This window comes from Argiope bruennichi, chromosome 10 (assembly GCF_947563725.1).
Source record: "Argiope bruennichi chromosome 10, qqArgBrue1.1, whole genome shotgun sequence".
Classification (NCBI taxonomy): Eukaryota; Metazoa; Arthropoda; class Arachnida; order Araneae; family Araneidae; genus Argiope; species Argiope bruennichi.
The window spans coordinates 2,750,446-2,769,074 of NC_079160.1; the positions used below are offsets into that span (position 1 = coordinate 2,750,446).

Genomic DNA, 18,629 nt, shown 5'->3' on the forward strand with positions numbered 1-18,629 from the left:
AAAAATTTGAAGTATTGAAGCGCAGTGTCGAAACTTCTTTAAAAGTTTTGAAGCATGCCCTATTCAATACTTTTTCCGTGAATATGTAGGGGAAACAACAGAAAATCAGACTACTACGCATTTTTGGAGAACTTGGACAGATGAACTTTGAAACTTGAAAATGGGAAATATGAACACCACACGACAAAAGAAAATAATACAGCCCCCAGAAAAATCAAAATTCAATAAATTTTTTATGTAACTTTTAGAGAATAGAATAGAAGAAAATTTATTCTAACGTGTTTAGAAGTTTTTGTGTGATAGCAAACCTTAGTTAAAAACGTCTGAGGAATGGAAACTCATTCTTTAAGAAATCTTTGTTTTGGGATATATTAGTAGTACCCAATTATGGACACAGAATAATTTCTCCGCCCTTTTTAAAGATGATCAATGCCTTTTGTATGCAATGATTCATTTAAATTCGAAATTTCCACAGCTTGGGTGACTCTTTGGTGGCTTTTTTAATATATTTTTGCAAATACATAGGGTAGAATTCACTTTTAATTCTCAGTTTTATTGTCTTTTTTTATCATAAAGGAATAATTTAGTTTTTGGCGTTTTTACTTATATATATACGAAACACTAATGTACAATGGTCAACAAAAAAAAAAAATACTGAATATAATGTTTAGTATTGAGGAATTCCCCGTTCCGTCTAATTGTTATTTGACATACTTGAGAAACTCCTTGACCGCTCAATTCTTTTGTAATAACCTCAATAGGGACATTATATAATTCCCCGCAAGTGATTACACCTTTGGAGGAATTCACAGACATATGAGCACTAACAGTGATGGGAATAGATGCTAAGGCTTTAAGTTTCAGAATTTTTTGTGCTTGTTGGCGGGAACTAACCTCCACTAGCAAATCGTCGGAGCGAAGTTTACCAATAGATGAGACATCACCAATCGTTGTAACGAAAGCCCTTTCAACAAGAAATGGAGATACATTATGAAAGTTTTCTTTTGTATCGTAAGCACGCTGTACCACAAAAAATGGTCAAATACTTTTTCAACAGACTGTAATTGTACTTTGCGATGCCCACTGAAGGGACCCTTACCGGTCCATTCAAAAATGAGAAAAATTAGATCTCGACGGCACCGTCCACCACCGAGCACAACAAAGGAAGTCAGTAACTGCCTCTGGACATTTCCAGCCTCAGCACTTACCTTGGTGCTGGCCGAGATCTACTTTTTTTAGTATACGCTCAGTGTCATCTCCAGGAACGCTGACCACCCTCAACCTCTAGCTTACGGCCGGTACAACAGTTGTACTAGATTTTTTTTTACCTTTCCCTACGGTTAGGTACATCTGCTGTACCAGCAACGAGTTTAAATTTCGTTCCAGCTGAACCCTAATTGCCTCGTAAAATCGTTTCCCTTTTGTGTCGCACCATTTAGGGTCAGGAGATTTCGTCCAGCTGTTGTTATTATCATTGTTAGCACTAGTGAGTCTTGTGAACCCTACTTTGGCAACATTTTGTTTAAGTAACATTCCTAAGAGGTATGGAGTGAGTTTGCATAATTTCATTTGTGGGAAATACCCGTTGTAAACTTTCGTCTTTCCCCCTGTTTCTTAATTTTTTAACTTTATAAAATCCTTAATATTTTAACTTAATTTAATTTTGTAACTTTATAATAATATATGTTTATAGTTGGGCCGATCTATTCATCTAAATATTTGAACCAAGAATTTACTTGAAAGAATTCACTAATATTTTGAATAAGAATAATTTCTGATGGAATGGTATTATGAAGTTAATCGGCACCCTGGACAAATTGTTACTTCTTCGCTCCCATTCGTGACAAATGATGCAGAAAAACTAAATGGAATCTCGGTGTTTTTCTTTCACTCTGTCATTATATTTTGCATCAAAAGTGACAAAACTGTTTTGTCTTCATGCTTACCCTCCACCCCTCTGCTTTCTGGAGCCTTGGGCATATATACTTCCCAGTCACTAATGTATCAGTCTAACACAGTATTAAAACGACCTACAGTTTTTTTCAGCTTTAAATTTTAATACTTGAACTGGATATATTCCTGCTAAAAATACATTTTGGTTTTGATTTTTGAGTAAGCTGTCGGTTTCACCCTTATTTTCCATAATTTATGAAATCGATTGATTTAATAATTTATAATTAATCATTCATTAAAAATTATAATTCCAATTTTAAAATATTGAAGGAGGTTGTTAAAATCTATCAAAAATAATAATTAGTCGTTCTTCTATATCAAAAGAGAAATATTCAAATCTTTACACATCCATTTAAATCCATTGAGAAGTTACTAGGCACTTAAATTATTCCAGAAATATTTGCATTGAAATAAAATAAATTAGCTGCATAAAAAAGTCAGGAATTCTAGATTTAATTTTAAGCATTTCTGAAAGATAATCTAAATCAGCTGCTAGTAAAAATACTTGTATTTAATAACGAATGCTGATCATTTAGAATGCTAGATATATTGTTTAAGTTTGTTTGTTTGTTTGTTTTTAATTTTTTTGCTAACTACTTTTCAGCGTAATATTATCGCAATGTAATCTTATGTAATCTAAGTAAATCATATTTAATCTTACTTTTAAAAAATTAATTATCTTAAATCTGGTGATTACCTACGTATTAGTAAATTTTCTTCAGAAAAATAATTTTTTGTTAAAATTCAGATATTTATTGTCTGCTGAATTGAGCATAGTTTTCAAAAATACCACACTGCAATAAGTAATTGAAACTATCAGAAAAAAAAATCACTGTTAATTGTAAGAATTGACAATAGAATAGGAAAACGTTACTAGTAATTATATTAAAAACCGTTCGAACTATGTTAGGAATAAAAATTATATTCGATTTCTATGGGAGCAATATAATATTATAAAGACATTAAAAGAGGCTTTTAATTAACAAAACTGCAGAGAATTGTTATCTGTGTGATGCACGAAGAGATGTGAATACTTTAAAAAATATATATAAACAAATAGGATCTTTAATACATTATATATAAATCAATACATTTTATTAAAATCGATGAATTAAAATTATTAAAATGAAATAAAATTCACAATGCTGTGTTCAAGCGTTGTCAGCTAAATTCTAGTTTCTCTCATTGAATGCCCGAATTAAAAGTAATTTTTCGAGTTTGGGTTGCCGAAGCTTAAATGTTAACGCCAAGCTTCAGAGATTGACCTTTTCGCTTACTCCCTAGCAGACTAACCAAAGGGTTAGGATACCAGCCGATTGATACACCGGGGACCACAGTGCACCACCCGTCTACTGGGTTACCACGCTCGGTCAACTCGTGGAGTTTTTGGCTGTCCATGAGAAGCAAACAGAACGGCGGCAACCTCTCATGGAGAGCTCCCTCGCTTGCCGTCGAGGGAAGGAAAAAGTACAGCAGAAGGCGTATAAAAGAGTGAATTGCAGGGAGTAAAAATCCCTGGGACCTACGGGATTGGGACACTCGTACTCACTTGTAGTAGATGAGCCCCTGAAGGAAAGTCAGTGAATATATTGATGAAAAAAGTTCTGATGTTTACATTTTTTTTATATTGTCTTCTTTTAGATTTAGTAAAAAAAGCTTGACCAATAACATTCTAAACATAACAGTTTCCATCGATTTTCGAGCAAAACTAATAGAAAGTAGTTGATAAATTTGCTGCAAAATAGTTGAATATCGTACATTTGTAATCATTTTTTTTTTTTTTTGCAGGTACGGGGCCCTATGAAGGCCGCAAGGGCAGCGGCCACGAGGCTATGCGGATGTCGGAGATGGAGAAGAACAAGAAGCACTCCTCTTCCGTCTCCTCTTACTACCCTCAACCTTACGCCACCACCCATCTATCCGGCCGGGGTCGCAGCGACGACGGAACGGATTCCGGCTATCATCAGGTAACGGATAATTCTGGCCAGATAATTGTATACCTTTGTCATTCGGCAAGATTGTTCCGATGAAATGAACCGTCCACTCTCGACATAATCGCATTTCGGTGCTATGTGATACATTTTTGTAATTCTTGGTTTTTATTAACTTTATCTTTTTTATGCTTCCACAGACTGAATTTTTTGTAATTCATTTTGCGTATACTTTTTGATAGGCTAGATTTTCGGATTACTGCGTAAAATCCTATTTCCAATAACGTGACACCATTCTAATTTTCAGAATTTAAGTTAATCGATTTGATAAATTGCATTTATAAATAAAATACTGAATTATAAACTGTCGGAAAAGTACAAAATAATTGAAATAAAAAAATATATATTTGTCATACTTTTAAAACAGTTTCCCCTCCTATTTATATTGATATTGTACTCAGGATGACATTCTATGCATTTATACTAGGTCAACCGATTTGTCTACACATTAACTAAGCAAAATTTTTTACCGAAACTATAAAATAAAAGAACTCCCCCACTTGCTATTGTGAAAGTGAAGAATCTGCTCACGGATTCTTCGCCAATGCTAATCAAACCATTATCTGTTTCATTTGTTTCAGCTACTTAGAGGTTCAGTTCACCTAAACTACAATGTGTGTTTAATCGACTCACTCACAGCAAATTTAGGTGGGTTTTATCAAATTCACTTCAATTTTAGTTAGATAGAATGAAACACGTGATTGAGATTTCATTTCAATTAGCTTATTTCTGGAGTCCATTTAAGCGATTCCCTGGGTCCATTAAAAAAATGTTTAGGGGTTGATTCCATTATCTTTACATGTGAACAATTAGGCACTCTTTTAGTTATGCATGAAAGATATTCAATCTAATCGTGGTCGTAGGGTTCATTTATAAACCGACTGAGATTTCCAATTGGAAGAAGAATTTTGATGAAGTAAAATATTATCTTCTGTGTCACATGAAGCAACAAATGTATGACTGAAAAAATACTGAAACCTAAGTTTTTCCCAGGTCTCATCAGTCATATTTAGAAATGCAGTTTTCACATATTGATATTTTAAACAAAAAGTCTCCACCTTTTTGTATCCAAAACTGACCATGTTATGAAGATTTAAGCTTCCTGTTTAACGGCAATCAACATTCCATTCAATGAGATGAGATGAGATTCATTGATTGGCGGATCTCTCTAGGAATTGCCATTGTAATGGATTAAAATAGGAAATTTATAGCTTTATAATCCTCCATTAGCTTTGCAGACTGAAACCTTTTTACTTTTTTGTATACGAAGTGCAGAGAAAGTAAAGTAATCGTGAAATTTTGACAAATATACTTCCCTGAGTTCGAAAAATCCTTTTCTTGGAAAATTCTGTCTGTAACAAAGATAAAGTTAAAAAAAAACTCTTTAAGCTAGACAGATGAAATTTGGTATATGGTCTTTACACGAAATTTGCATATTTTTCTCAAATTTTGAGCAAAACTTGTTTAAAGGAAGTCTATGTGTTCCACTACTGGAATATAAGTTAAGACGACAACCGCAAATCAAAGAGAAATAATAAATTTTACTTATAAGAGAACTAATAAGTTTTACTACACAGATTGAACATCTGAAGCATAAATATACATCGAAATCGGAACTAAATCGAACACAGAATCAATGTAAGTCGATATGTATTTTCAGAAACGTGTAAACGCTATGATTCAAAAATGCAATGATGTATAAATACATCAAATTTGGTGTGTCATTTCGTGACTTCAAAATGTAGAACAGCGTCGAAATTTGGTTCCAATGGATAGGGAAAAACGGTTTTCAGGCAAGAATTCTCATCTTTATTAGAGTGCGAGAGAAAGAGAGTTTTCGGGAGATAAGTTTGGGGTGACCACTGCTGCTGGATATTTTTTTTTAATGTCAATATGTCAAAAACATTTTTCTAAATATGCTTGGTATTTTAAACTCTTTGTTAGTAAATGCCAGACTGCGTGTGCCGATCATCGAATAAAAATTTTGAGCAAGTTTACTGATTCCTATAATAAGTGTTAGCAATAAAATCCAAGGTTGTACTTTGATAAAATAAATTATTTTGAACTATTCGCTTTCGAATTATAAATGTTTGTTCCAAAAATTCAAATTGCGAATTTCAAAAAAAGAAAAAAAGAAAAAAAAAAAAAAAAAAAAAAAAAACATTTAACTATAACTGATTTTAGAAGAACAAATTACTTCTCGTTTCCTTCTGTACAGTCCTTCATTTATAATTCAAAACTATAAATTTCATATCACTTTCGTTCAATTTCATTTCTAGGAAACATGATTGATATAAAATGAAATTTTAAAAAAAATTAAAATAAATAAATAATAAATAAAATAATTAATAAATAATAATAATAAAATAATTAATAAATAATAATAAAAACAATTAATAAATAATAATAAAAAACAATTAATAAAAAATAATTAATAAAATATTTTTTTTTTAAATTACTGAACTGATTTTTGTATCACTCTAAAAATATTAAAATAAGATTAAGTATAATCTTAAAATATTAAATATAAATTATCGAAAATACACTAATATATTACATTTCTGAATTCTAGAAAATATAGCCAGAAAGAACAAACATTCTGCTTTGCAAATAAAAAAAAAAATACAAGCATGTAACAAAAAGGAATTCATATTTTTCATATTCCAGTTAAAGTATATTTGTGAATATTTCTCCTAGATATATAATTTGTTATCCATTTTCTTGATTTAAAAAGGGCGGAGGGTGAGAGAGTACTTTCTTTGAAATTGTTCAAAACAAATATTGCAATTGTACTACTTGCTGCACATCGTGGGACGCAACCTCATTGTGTTCAGGACGGAGCAATTAAACACTGTTAAGTCGGAGCAACAACCGAGACTTCCCTCCGACAGCATTCCGCAAAAGATACCAATGCGAAAAATCGATAAAATGCCTCCCATCGATTTCCCTTCTCGCAATTCATTGCTATCGTCTTCGCGTAAATGGTGGGCCGTAAATTGTCCGCTTCTCCATCGATTATTTTTTCCCACCCATTTCGGGGATCAACAGAATCAATTGCACGAACGTAAGTGGGCGAGAGAGAATTTCGTGTACCTCTCGCCTCATCGCTGCTCGAAACTGTACCCGACAAACAATTGTGGTAATTATTTTCAAATTCATTCGGAAGGGCCGTTAGGATTGTTTTACACCATTTGTTGATTTTGAGGTCAATGGGCGCCATCCATTGTCCTGGCCGGAATGCATTGCATCGAGCCCTGTTCAGTTTCAGACCTCCGAGGGATTCATCAAATACGCTGAAAAGCAGCTGCTGCTTGAAATTCTACTGAAAATGAAATGTCGCGAGACTGAGCATTAAGTATAACTACAGAATATGCAGCTCTGAAATATTACAAGTACTTACTAAATGTTATTACTTTATATTTTTGTTATTAATTTCATTCAGAATATATTTTGTTTTAAATAACAGAATTCCAACAAACGCAAATATTGTATTCCAACGTGGACATACTCTATTCCGAAACGCAAATATTCTATTCCAAAAGATCTTTTCATAAATTTTAAGATGCAAACGATTCTACAGCTCATCCATCTCTCAGGGACCTTTTATCCCTTCTCTTAAAATTCGAATAATTGCAAAACGGTTATATCTTGCTTTCAAAATTCCTTACATCTGTGATTTTTTGTAAAAATAGGGGAATTATTATATGAAAATGAAACTTAAACATAGTTTTTCTGTTATAATAAATTTAACGCAACAATACCAATAAAATAAATTTGAAATGTTTGCGTGATCTCTTACTATTTTTGAAATGCCTCGAATAAAAATTTAATTGTAATGTGAAACAAGAAATAAAAAAATAATAATAAATAATATTTTTTTAAATCGAAATACTATACTGCTTTATGTTTTGATTGTCCTAAGTAAATTGGCATTTATTTAAAAGAATATTTAATGCAATACATGGGGAACATATGAGAATTCGAAATGGAATCTTTTTAAATGCCAAGCAATGCAGAGTCTTCTGTTAAAAGCAAAGTTCAAAACATAGTCTTTTAAATTAAATATTTATAACTAATATAAGGTAATAAATTTCTCAGTCAGAAATTATTCAGTACTTCACAGCTTTACTAGAAAATATGAGTGCTTTTCATTCACCTGACAATTTGCAAGTGTTTGTAAGTGAAGACATATTCTTGCTTGCCATTGTTACCATGATTTTATTAAATAGTATTTGCATTGTGAGAAGAGCAAAGGAGTGCTATTTCCAGAACCATCAGTTTGTATCATCGACGACCTGTGTTTTGCTTCTAATGGAGACATACTCATTCACCCAGGATTATATACAAAGTAAGGATCCACCGGCTGTGTTGACAATACTTGCGTATATCTTGCATCAAGAATCAATATGGCGATGAAGTAAAATTACTTTTGGCAAGTGAAGGTGCAGCACCTAAATTGCAAAACTGGAAGGCAGCCGGATGAAGAGAACTTCAAGAGAAAAATTGTTTAAATGTTTTCTCATTCTCATTTCCAGGGAAGCAATCCTACAGATAAGGAGAGTTTCATTTTGCAATCTGTCAGCTATGGTTTCACAAACGGTAACCGAAAATGTTCATATACGTATTGTCTATGTTCAAAGAAACATATCAGAAGAATAATAGCAGGCTGTTGTTGAGGAAGATATTGCTTTTTCTTTCTTATCTTTAGTTGTTATTCTGGAAATCATAAATATTCTCACTTACTATATGGTAAATTTTCCTCCAATGCTATTATTTTTTTTTACAACTCGGAGATTCTGCAGAATTCTAATCTCCTGGTAGATTGTCAAAATTTCTTTTCTTTTGTTTCATATGATTATTTTTTTGTGATAAAATTTTAGTGTTCTATGGGCAATATTGTACATAGTATATTTTTGTCGCCAGAAAACTTGTAAACTATTCCTGAGTTCTTCAATATTCATTCTATTTATACTGACATCGAACGAGAAAAGAGGTTCATTATTGCGTTACGCAGTACTAAGAAGAAGGAATGAGATGAGACATGATTGCTTTAATAAACTAGCAGGTCAAGCGAATATTGTAATTGTCACCTTCCAACCATAGCAGCATTCCTGTTCTGCATTGCACTAAGTGTAAATATGGTAGATGCATATTTTGAATCCACCGGCCTGGAAATGGAACTTAGTGGACAAATCATTTTCGCTCGATACTTTACTGTAAGACAGCCAAAGTGTATCTAATTACTGCAGTTGCCATACAGTTTGAGATACTAGTGCATATGTAAGAAAGATAACTTTGGTATCTGATAGAGACTATTACAATCTTATTAAATATTGTATCAGTATCTCAGAGATATTGATACAATTTAAATATCTGATTTGTACTTACATCAATACTGTCCTAATATCGAAGCAACATTCATTATCGGAAAAGCTCATGATTTTATATAAGCTGTACAGTAACAATAAAATTTTTCTGAATTATCTAGACAGAAAAATAATGAAAGTATTTTTAAATGAAAAAATTATGCTGTGGTGTAATGCAAACGCTTTATCCCATTTACAATAGTTGTGATTTTTTTTTTAAAAAACACGTGTCCAAAACTGTGTACGTTTACAGAAAATTCTGAATTGTTCGGTATTTGAAAAGATTCCACTTCAAACTCTCGCATATTTTTTCTTCAAAATAAAATGCGCAAAATACTTGAATTTGCAAGAGTCATAGCAGCTGAATTTGGTTTAAACGCAACGTTCATAAGTAGAAGACGGATAGAAGACAAATATAAACATACATAAATAAAACTTCACCTTTGAGTCTGAAATTCCTATTTTTTCTAACCATTGTCCAGTACTTGTCTCACAAATTTTGTGATTTTACGAATTATGATTTATAATAAATTATAAATAAATATTTAATTGGAATAAATAAACAGAAATAATTTAAAATTAATTTATAATAAACTATGTTTTTTAAAAATATTTTTTAATATTTGAATTTGCATTCATTAGAAATTTTACAAGATTTCATGATTTTTATGTGATGTATGTGCTTCTTTTATGAACTAGTAAAAGTAAAGGTAATTCAACTTCCTAATATATAAAGGCGAAGACTTTGTTTTCTTCTTTCTGTTCCCAGTGATTCGGTTAACTTTCGCAGAAGATTTCAGCATCGGTGACGGTTCCAGTTCGCTTAAATTATTTTCCGAACTTTGTAACACCATTCAAATAATCGACAGATGGAATAATTCAAGACAATAATCGTAAAAATTTATAACCAATTAAACTGAGAACGTGTGCTTCAGAAGCACGCATTTGAGCAATAGTTAAAATTTATCAACTGTCAAATTTGAGATATTGATGTGCAAGGAAGAGTTTAGTGAATGTTTCTTGACAATAAACTTTTAATTTATAAAAAATTTTAAAATATTTTCTTTCCAAGCAATGCTAGGTATATTTGCTCCTATTCGAAAAACGAATATGCAATTTTTTGCTAAGAAATCTGCAGCTCGTATTTTGCAGAGTTTTATAATTCGAATCAGAGAGTAATTGAAAAGAATCAGAATCAATATATTCATATTAGAGAGAATCAGAGAATTTAAGAATATCGAATATAGAATATAGAATTTAAGAAGAGAATTTAAAATATATCATTTACACGTATTTGATTTTCTTAGCAGACTTTGATCAGGAGCTTAGACGTCCAATTCAGCTCCGCACATCATATCAGATGACGGAGAATTTTATTAAATCTCGATTTTGTGCTCAAATTTCATTTAATGAGTCACATTTTACCAACCACATTCATCTTTTCGTTTGTATGAAAAATTTTGATAACAAGCAAAACACATTTTTTTTTCGGAATTTTTTCATGGAAATGTAAATATACGCATATTGTTTGTAGAGCGATTTCCATCTTGAAAATGAATATTGTAACACCTTATATATTCTGTGATAACTGATCCGATGTATTGAAAAATAATAATAATAATAATAATAATTTTTAAAAATTGGAATTTTTCTGAACGATACACCGATACTTTCTTTTTTACTTTATTATAACAGTCTTTACTAATGAAGAACCCTATCTCTTTAAATAGTGTGCACTAGTTTATCTTTGAGTCACCATACTTAAAAATAATGCTACATATCACACAACGTTTCTTTTTAAATAAAAAAAAATCCATCCGTCAGTATTTACTGATGCACATTTTTTGCATTTCCGAAGTGGAGAGAATTTCTGTGAGGCCGCAATCAAAATTGAAACACAAAATATTAAACCCTCGAGAGTGTTTTCCCCTTGATTGCGTATCGATTTTGGTTAAACGAAGAAAATTGAACATGAATTTCGGAATCCATCCTTTTCATCGACTCGGTACACATTTTCAATACTGTTATCAAGCACATTTCAGCTGTTTAAGTGATTCTTTTCATCTACATTTTATTCACCAAAGTCTTCCTTTTCGACTGATTCAGTTCCCGTAGTCGATAATACCGAAAGTGACGGTCTATTTTTTGACGGACGAGTGTAAAAGGACTGCAGATACGAGATCATGATGATATGCTTAGTTTAGTGTAGCTCGATACCAGCATTTTTGAGTGAGTGATCTTCCTATAGATGGACTGGCAGTGCTTCCAATAAACGTACGGAAATCTTCGAATAGGGTGAAAAGATTCGTATCACATTTCTCTGTCACTTCGAGGGCCCATAAGCATCATTCCAATAATAGGTTTTCCGAACTAAGAGATCTGAAAAGCGGAGATGCATCGAAATCTGGAGGTCGAACATTTTGATTAGGGTAAAGGCATCTTTTGCAAACTTCATATACGTGAAAGTAACAATAAGGAATTAAAAACGAAATACAACTAAAAATATTTATTTGCAACACATTGAATGAAATCTTTACTCAAAGAGGATTTTCTACACAATTTTGCTAAAAAAATATACGAAAAAAAAAAAGAGTTTGAGAATTTCGGTGGCTCCTTAAGCAATCTCGTCTGCGGCGGTGATGCACAGATGTATCCTCCCTCCCTCATTCGATTCATTTATATACATTTAGATTCCAAACGTGTCGCATCATCTGAAAGTGAATTTCAGAAATGAATGATGTCAAGATTTCAGTATATTTATGATAAGGAATGATGAATTGAAATCTAAACATTTAAATATTTATGCTAAAAATAACTAAATCTTCATTTGGTATACTAAATAAAAGTGTGTTTAACAATCGAATATATATATACGTGTGAGCTTGTGCATGTGTGTGTGTCATGATATCTTTTAATTCAATTTAAATCCTAATTAATTTCTTTATTTTCATCATAATTTAGCCCACGTTCATTTCTTTCATTCTTATTTCCTGATCCAATCCCCCCCTTTTTATTTAATTATTTCTAACACGCGCTTAACAAAGTCACTGATAGGATTAAGCCGGGAACGAAAGGAAGAGATGCCTACGATTTTCTTGATGAAGTCGACATGTGCCAAAAAAATCTCAAAGTAAAATCGCTGAAGGAACACATTTCTCTCTTTTTTGCTTTTGTGTCACATGGAGATGACCGCATGGACTTTCCGCTTCTCCCTTTCACATAATATACCTCCCTTGTAAAATAAATAGTAGTTAAATTTCAAGAATGTCTTCTTTTCGGTCACACATCAGCAAAATTATACTCACAATTTCCAAAATGATGCATATGTATATATATATATCCTGATAAACGGCCCTGATAGTAGAATTATTTTTCTTAATTATTATTAGTGCGTCACATACTTTTTCAGAAAAACAATGAAACAGTTAGAGAATCTTGGAATCTATTGAAAGTAAAATAATATTTATTATCTATACTTAAAAATAATCAAGTGTAAGAGAATCATGGTGCCTACTTGAAAGCAAAATATTCAAATGATCGTATTTGTTTATTTTCTCACAGCCATCGAGCTCTTAGATAATTCAGCGATTAAAATCCGAGACATGCTTCTTTTTTGAAATATTAATGGAAGTAAATATTGACATATGCTTACACATTAGAATGAAGTAAATACCATACTTTCTGACGAATTCCTTTGATGGAATTATATTACGAAGGAAATAATGCCGTTAGCTTTTCAAGAAAGATCATTCATATTCATTAAAACAAGGACTGAAGAGGCCATTAAACTACTTTTTGTAAAAATGACGAATACAGTCTTTGAAAGAGTATCTTTCAGAGATACTTAAATTGCATATGTTAATTAAGATTGCATTAATTTATGTACAACTGTTATTTCCTTTTATATACACAATGAGCATTGTCTTAATGTAGAACGAAATAATAGCTGATAAATGAACCAAATTGTCTAATAATAGTTCTTTCAAAAAGAGCTAATAATATCCAAATGTATATCAAATCATTAATATTGAAGCTATATCTAATACCATAAATACTGAAGTAAGATCATTACTTTTTGAAGAAGTTACATGGCTCGTCGACTTCTGGAAGAAACATTTACGTTATTCTAAAATGACACAGGCTTTGTTTTTTGGCTATTAAAATATCGAAGTTCTTCCTTTCTGAAGCATGACATAGAAAAAATGTTTTAAAGCACGATCTACATTTTTATGAAATGATGCGATACAGCTAGTGAAAAGCTCTGTTTTATCATTGTGCAAATGTATGTAATATTCTATTACATGATAGGCTGATATGGACCACCTCATGTTAATAAAGGATATTTTGAAGACTTGAAATATAATACTAGATTTCAGTAAAAAAAGAAGCTAAAATTTATCAAAGAATAAGAACTTGGAAAGGAATACGTCGATCGAAGATTGAAATCCGTTGTGAAAGCTGGAAAACAAGGATATTTACATGAATGAACCGAAATAATTTAATTGTAATAGCATAACAACAAACACTTGAGAGAAAGTTGCCATTTTCGGCAGGATAAAGGTTGGCATTCAGTGCTTTTTGCAGTGGCCCTTTTGCTTATTTCAACTATCGACCATCTTATTTCAACGCGAGAAGAGAAGACGAGACTAGCGTCATTCTTTTGTAAATATAGGGACAACTGTCTGATTCCAAGAAATTTCCCATTGTAAATCTGGAAGCAATTTAGCCGAAGAAAATCGATATAAATACACCTGATCTTAATGCAGAACAATATTTTTTAAGTAGTATCAAAGCAATTAAGAAAAAATTGTTATCCTTAACCGGGTTATAAAAAATCTTGGACCTCTCAATCATTCTCGATAGCTGGAATTTGCATACCGGATCTTATATTGTCCATTTTCCAAAAAAGCCCTATAAATGAATTCAAGGTAACTATATTGTGATGCATGTATTAAAAAAGGTTGCACTTTTTGTATTATATTTCTGATCTTTATATGTGTTAGTTGCAGGAGGAACCCTTATATGCCACTGTCAAAAGAACTCCTCGACCACCTCGCTCAGATGGCCACATCTACCACTGTCCAGGTAAGAGAAAAAAATTGAATTCATTGCTTCGTGACCTGAGAGTTTCATGCATGAAAGCCAATTTTAACGAAGAATAACAGTATGAGCAGACTTGGCGTAAATTCAAACCTTCCTCGTCAAGTGCCCCCCCACCCCCACCCCTCTCTGCTCCGTGTGGCTCTTGAGTTTGGAGAAGGGGATACCGAACACATGTGTCGCTTTCATCATCTGCATACGGGCAAAAGGGACAAGGTTCCGCCAAAATAACCTGCGTGTTACGTGGAAATAGGACATAAATATAGCTAAATTTTTTGAAAAACTACAATGTTTTAATTACAGTTATTTTAAATTTAATATAATAATCTAAGGATTTATTCACATTTACTAAGATAATCATGTTTGAATTCTGTTTTTCTATATTAGAGTTTCTTTTTAAATTCTGAACATTCAATTAATGTTTTTCATTTAAAAAAATAGTCTCATTGACAGATGCAAAGTAGCGTTTCAAGATCTAGTGATATCTATTGCCAAGTTTTAAGTTCTCGCCCTCATGTCCAACAAAATTTAACTTTTTTTTTTTTTTTTTTGAGAAAGCATTTTTTGTTTGTTCAATTGTTGAAGTAAAGGCGGAATAATATTAAGTATTTTGTAAATAGTTTTTAAGGGTGAGAAAAAAACAATTAAAATATCATTTTATTAATAAGCCAGATTAAAGTACAATGTAATCAATCTCTTTTCATGGTGATAGTATATAGTATTTAATTGTAAGAAGCTATAACATTATATTAACATAATGCCATTTTATTAAAAGTATAAGCCTTGAATAACTTACAAGACTCATTCTCTAGTTTCTAATTCAGCGTACTTTAACGTGATAAAATCTCTTCTTTCTAATTTTTTGTTAAAGAGATTTTCTAAATACGGCACCAAAATCGATACTGTTAGCTCCACTATTTTCAACTGACAAAATGGTTAAGCTGGAAAGTCATGCTTGGTTCATACTGCATCTAATTAGAAATAATTATAATCAATGCGGAGATAATTCTTAATTGAAAAGAACGCTTTTCTTCGCCACCACACGATAATACGCAATCATTACATTAGGCTTGGCATTATCCACTATTTGCTTCAATTGCAGGTCGTAAAAACTCTTGTAAATTATTTGACGTGCTATTTTATCTATCCGTCTTTCTACGCCACTGCTTTCATATATATATAAATCCATACACAATGCATCATAAGAAAAGAACTACAATTGTTTGTAAATTAATAATCTAAGTAGATTTTTTCATTGAAAAATTGTTCAATAATTTTTCATGTATCAATATTATTTGAGTACTTTTATTTCAAAATCCAATCACGCTCTATTGAAGTGCAACATCATACTATTTTGCATACTATTTTCCTACATCGAAACATGTGAGTGATACATTTTGTGGTTTTATATATTTCAGATATTTTGCTCTTTTTTTATGAGTAGCAAAATGTGACGCAATTCATTCGATGCAAAATTTCATTTGGCTAGTTTATCACAATAAAATTATGAATATAACAGAATGATTTTAGAATTGATAATATAAAATTATTTTCAAGTTTTATGACATTTCTAAAATTTTATTTTCTTTCTGGGATGAAATGTCTTTCTGAACTCAGGATAGCTGTACTCGGGATAAAGCTTAAACAATTGAGCATACTGAAAAATCGATATACATACAAAATATGATCTTAGTGGTTCCCTCGGCAAAATATTTTTATTGGTGGGGAGCGTTTACCAATTTAAAAGTTCTAGGAGAGAAAATGCAATGTTTCTAAACATTTTAATCTCAATTCTAACCATCTTATTTAAACTACGAGCTTTAATATCAAGAGGTAAATGATTAAAGTTAAATTAATCAGTTAATGGATTCTGAAATAGTAAATCTAAATATTAATAATAAACAAATAATTCTGAAAAAAAACATGCTCATAAAAAATGAGCGAATTCTTTCATTAATGGAGTCTTTTTTTCTTTTCTTTTTATTTTTAATATTTAATTTGTTACAAAATTTTTTCAGTACCTTGAAGAATTTTTGTTTACTGATTCAACGAAAATTTTATGTACTACATAAAGGAATAACACTTCAGCTAAATGAGCAATAACATATTCTTACACATCATATAATGTTGCAAGAAATAGCACTTGTATTTTGAAATGAACAAAATATAAAAATCTATATCTGTGTTTACTCTTGAAATTAAGCCTTGTTTATCATTACAAGTAAATTAATAAAAAAAGGCAAAAATATTATCGAATCTCCATAGCTACACACACGTTTAGTCGAAACTTCATACTTACTTAATATCTCAAAGGTTGTTGTTTACAAATTACACAAAAACAATAAAAAAAGATTAAAAAACTTTATTATGGTAATACTAGAAAAAAATCTGAAAATCAACAAACAGAATATTTACTCCTTAACTTTCAACAATGGAAGAAAAATAAATAATAAATAACATTAGATAACATTGCTAGTAACGATGAAAATATTTTGAACACTATAACAAATCAAAAAATTGTTCTTTTGCCAATTACAGTAATTGACCTTTGTATACTTGGTATACAAGAAAGTAAAACAGAGATCGGAAATAGAAGAGTTGGGTGGAATTTATGATACTCACATTTCTGATTCAATAAGTAGTTGCCATTAGCAACTACTAATGTTTATCGCATGCGAAAAACGCTTACCGTAAAACGTTGAAACAATAAATATTCGTTTCTTTGCAATGATAGCAGTAGCATCATCCAAGCAATTTTTTAAAAAAAACAAACTTCAGCAGACATCTGAAGAACACTTTGCATTCCAATACCATACAGCTGGGTAACTTGGTAAGCAGGTAGATATCCGGTAACATGTACAAAAGATTGAAGATCTTCATCATGCACCTGATAAAACTCGATTGTAGAATATCCTGACACCCGCTCATAGGTAGGGCTGTCATACACACACGATTAGCCTGGACGGTGACACTGGAACTGATGGAAAAGAGGATTCCAGATGAAGACAGCCACCCAGTCTCTGTTGCAGAGCATTGGCTATCTTTTGCTTATACCACTATGCGTATAGAAGCAATTCAGTGTCAGTGCATTGTGAAAAAGTAAGTGTTTGAAATAAATTTACGTAAGAAATCAAAGACTGACAGCTGCCTTACGGCGCGGCAAGAAATGTCTCAGTGACAACCGCCATGACAGTCTCTTCTTAATTATGATTGTGATTAGAATGCTATGTAAGGATTTTTTTTTATTTATTTGGAAAATTCATACACTTAAAGATTAAATAAAGAAAATAGTTTCATAGTTAATTAGAAACACACTTAATTCTTATATCACTTTTGCGATCATTTTCTTTAGAATAATAGCTGCGAAAGATAAAGGGATGGAAAAAAGGAAGCCATAATATTATCAGTTGCGTAGGATAGAAAAGAAAGAAAGAAAGAATAAACGGAATTCAAATGCAGTGATTTTTATTTGCTCTGCATTCACAAATCGAATTGGTTTCAATTTGTCTCCTGTGAATAAATAACGTCCGTTTTTGAAATTTTGATTCAGAGTAACGATGAGGAGGTCATTTCAAAAAGTAATGCAAGAGATTAAATCACGAAACAAACCATTCCCAAGAAACAAGGTGTTTTCATGATATTAACAGATATGTACTTTTTTTAATGTTTCATTCTTTTCTGAATGCCTTAAATAAGTGAGAGTTATGTCCCTCTGGATTCATGGAAGTATTCTTTGAGTGCAAAAGCAGTCGGGAAAAAATGACAAAATGTCTCTCTGAATGGTTGTTTTCGTTTGATTTACAGGGTATTCACATCTGAAAATCCGATGTTGAAGATTTTTTTTTCTTCTTTTCGGTCTTCCATTTTATTACGGTTTGCGAGCACTACCCGGGACATCAGAAATTTTAATGCTCCCCAAACGCACTTCTGAGGCACGATCCTTTCTGGGATTCTTTACTTTTTGCTCCTTCGTTTCTCCTTGCTTTGGCGATAAAAACCTCTTTGCGAGAAATCGAAAGGTCTGACTAATTAATCTCGCGGGATGCATCAGAATTTTCAAATTAGCGCTGAGTGAATTCTATCGGGCCCGCCTCGATTACTTTAAATTGCTGATGCTGTTTCCTCCGGAAAGGTGGCTCCGTATCCTGGAGTCAACGAGGAATCATTTGCCGTTGCGTTTTATGAAATATGCGGCCGGGATTTGTTTTCCCATAACCTG

The 18,629-nt window shown here is 31.7% G+C and overlaps 1 protein-coding gene across 3 annotated transcripts in view; it reads left to right on the forward strand.

Moving 5' to 3' along the window:
• LOC129988111 (cell adhesion molecule DSCAML1-like) overlaps positions 1-18,629 on the forward strand; it is a 578,154-nt gene that overhangs the window by 547,052 nt on the left and 12,473 nt on the right. For 2 of the 3 annotated variants that reach the window (XM_056096237.1, XM_056096239.1), the window contains exons 22-23: positions 3,742-3,920; positions 14,314-14,395. In XM_056096237.1, the coding sequence (XP_055952212.1) occupies positions 3,742-3,920; positions 14,314-14,395 (261 nt within the window). The remainder of the gene's footprint in view (positions 1-3,741; positions 3,921-14,313; positions 14,396-18,629) is intronic. The other variant, XM_056096238.1, reaches the window with a different exon arrangement.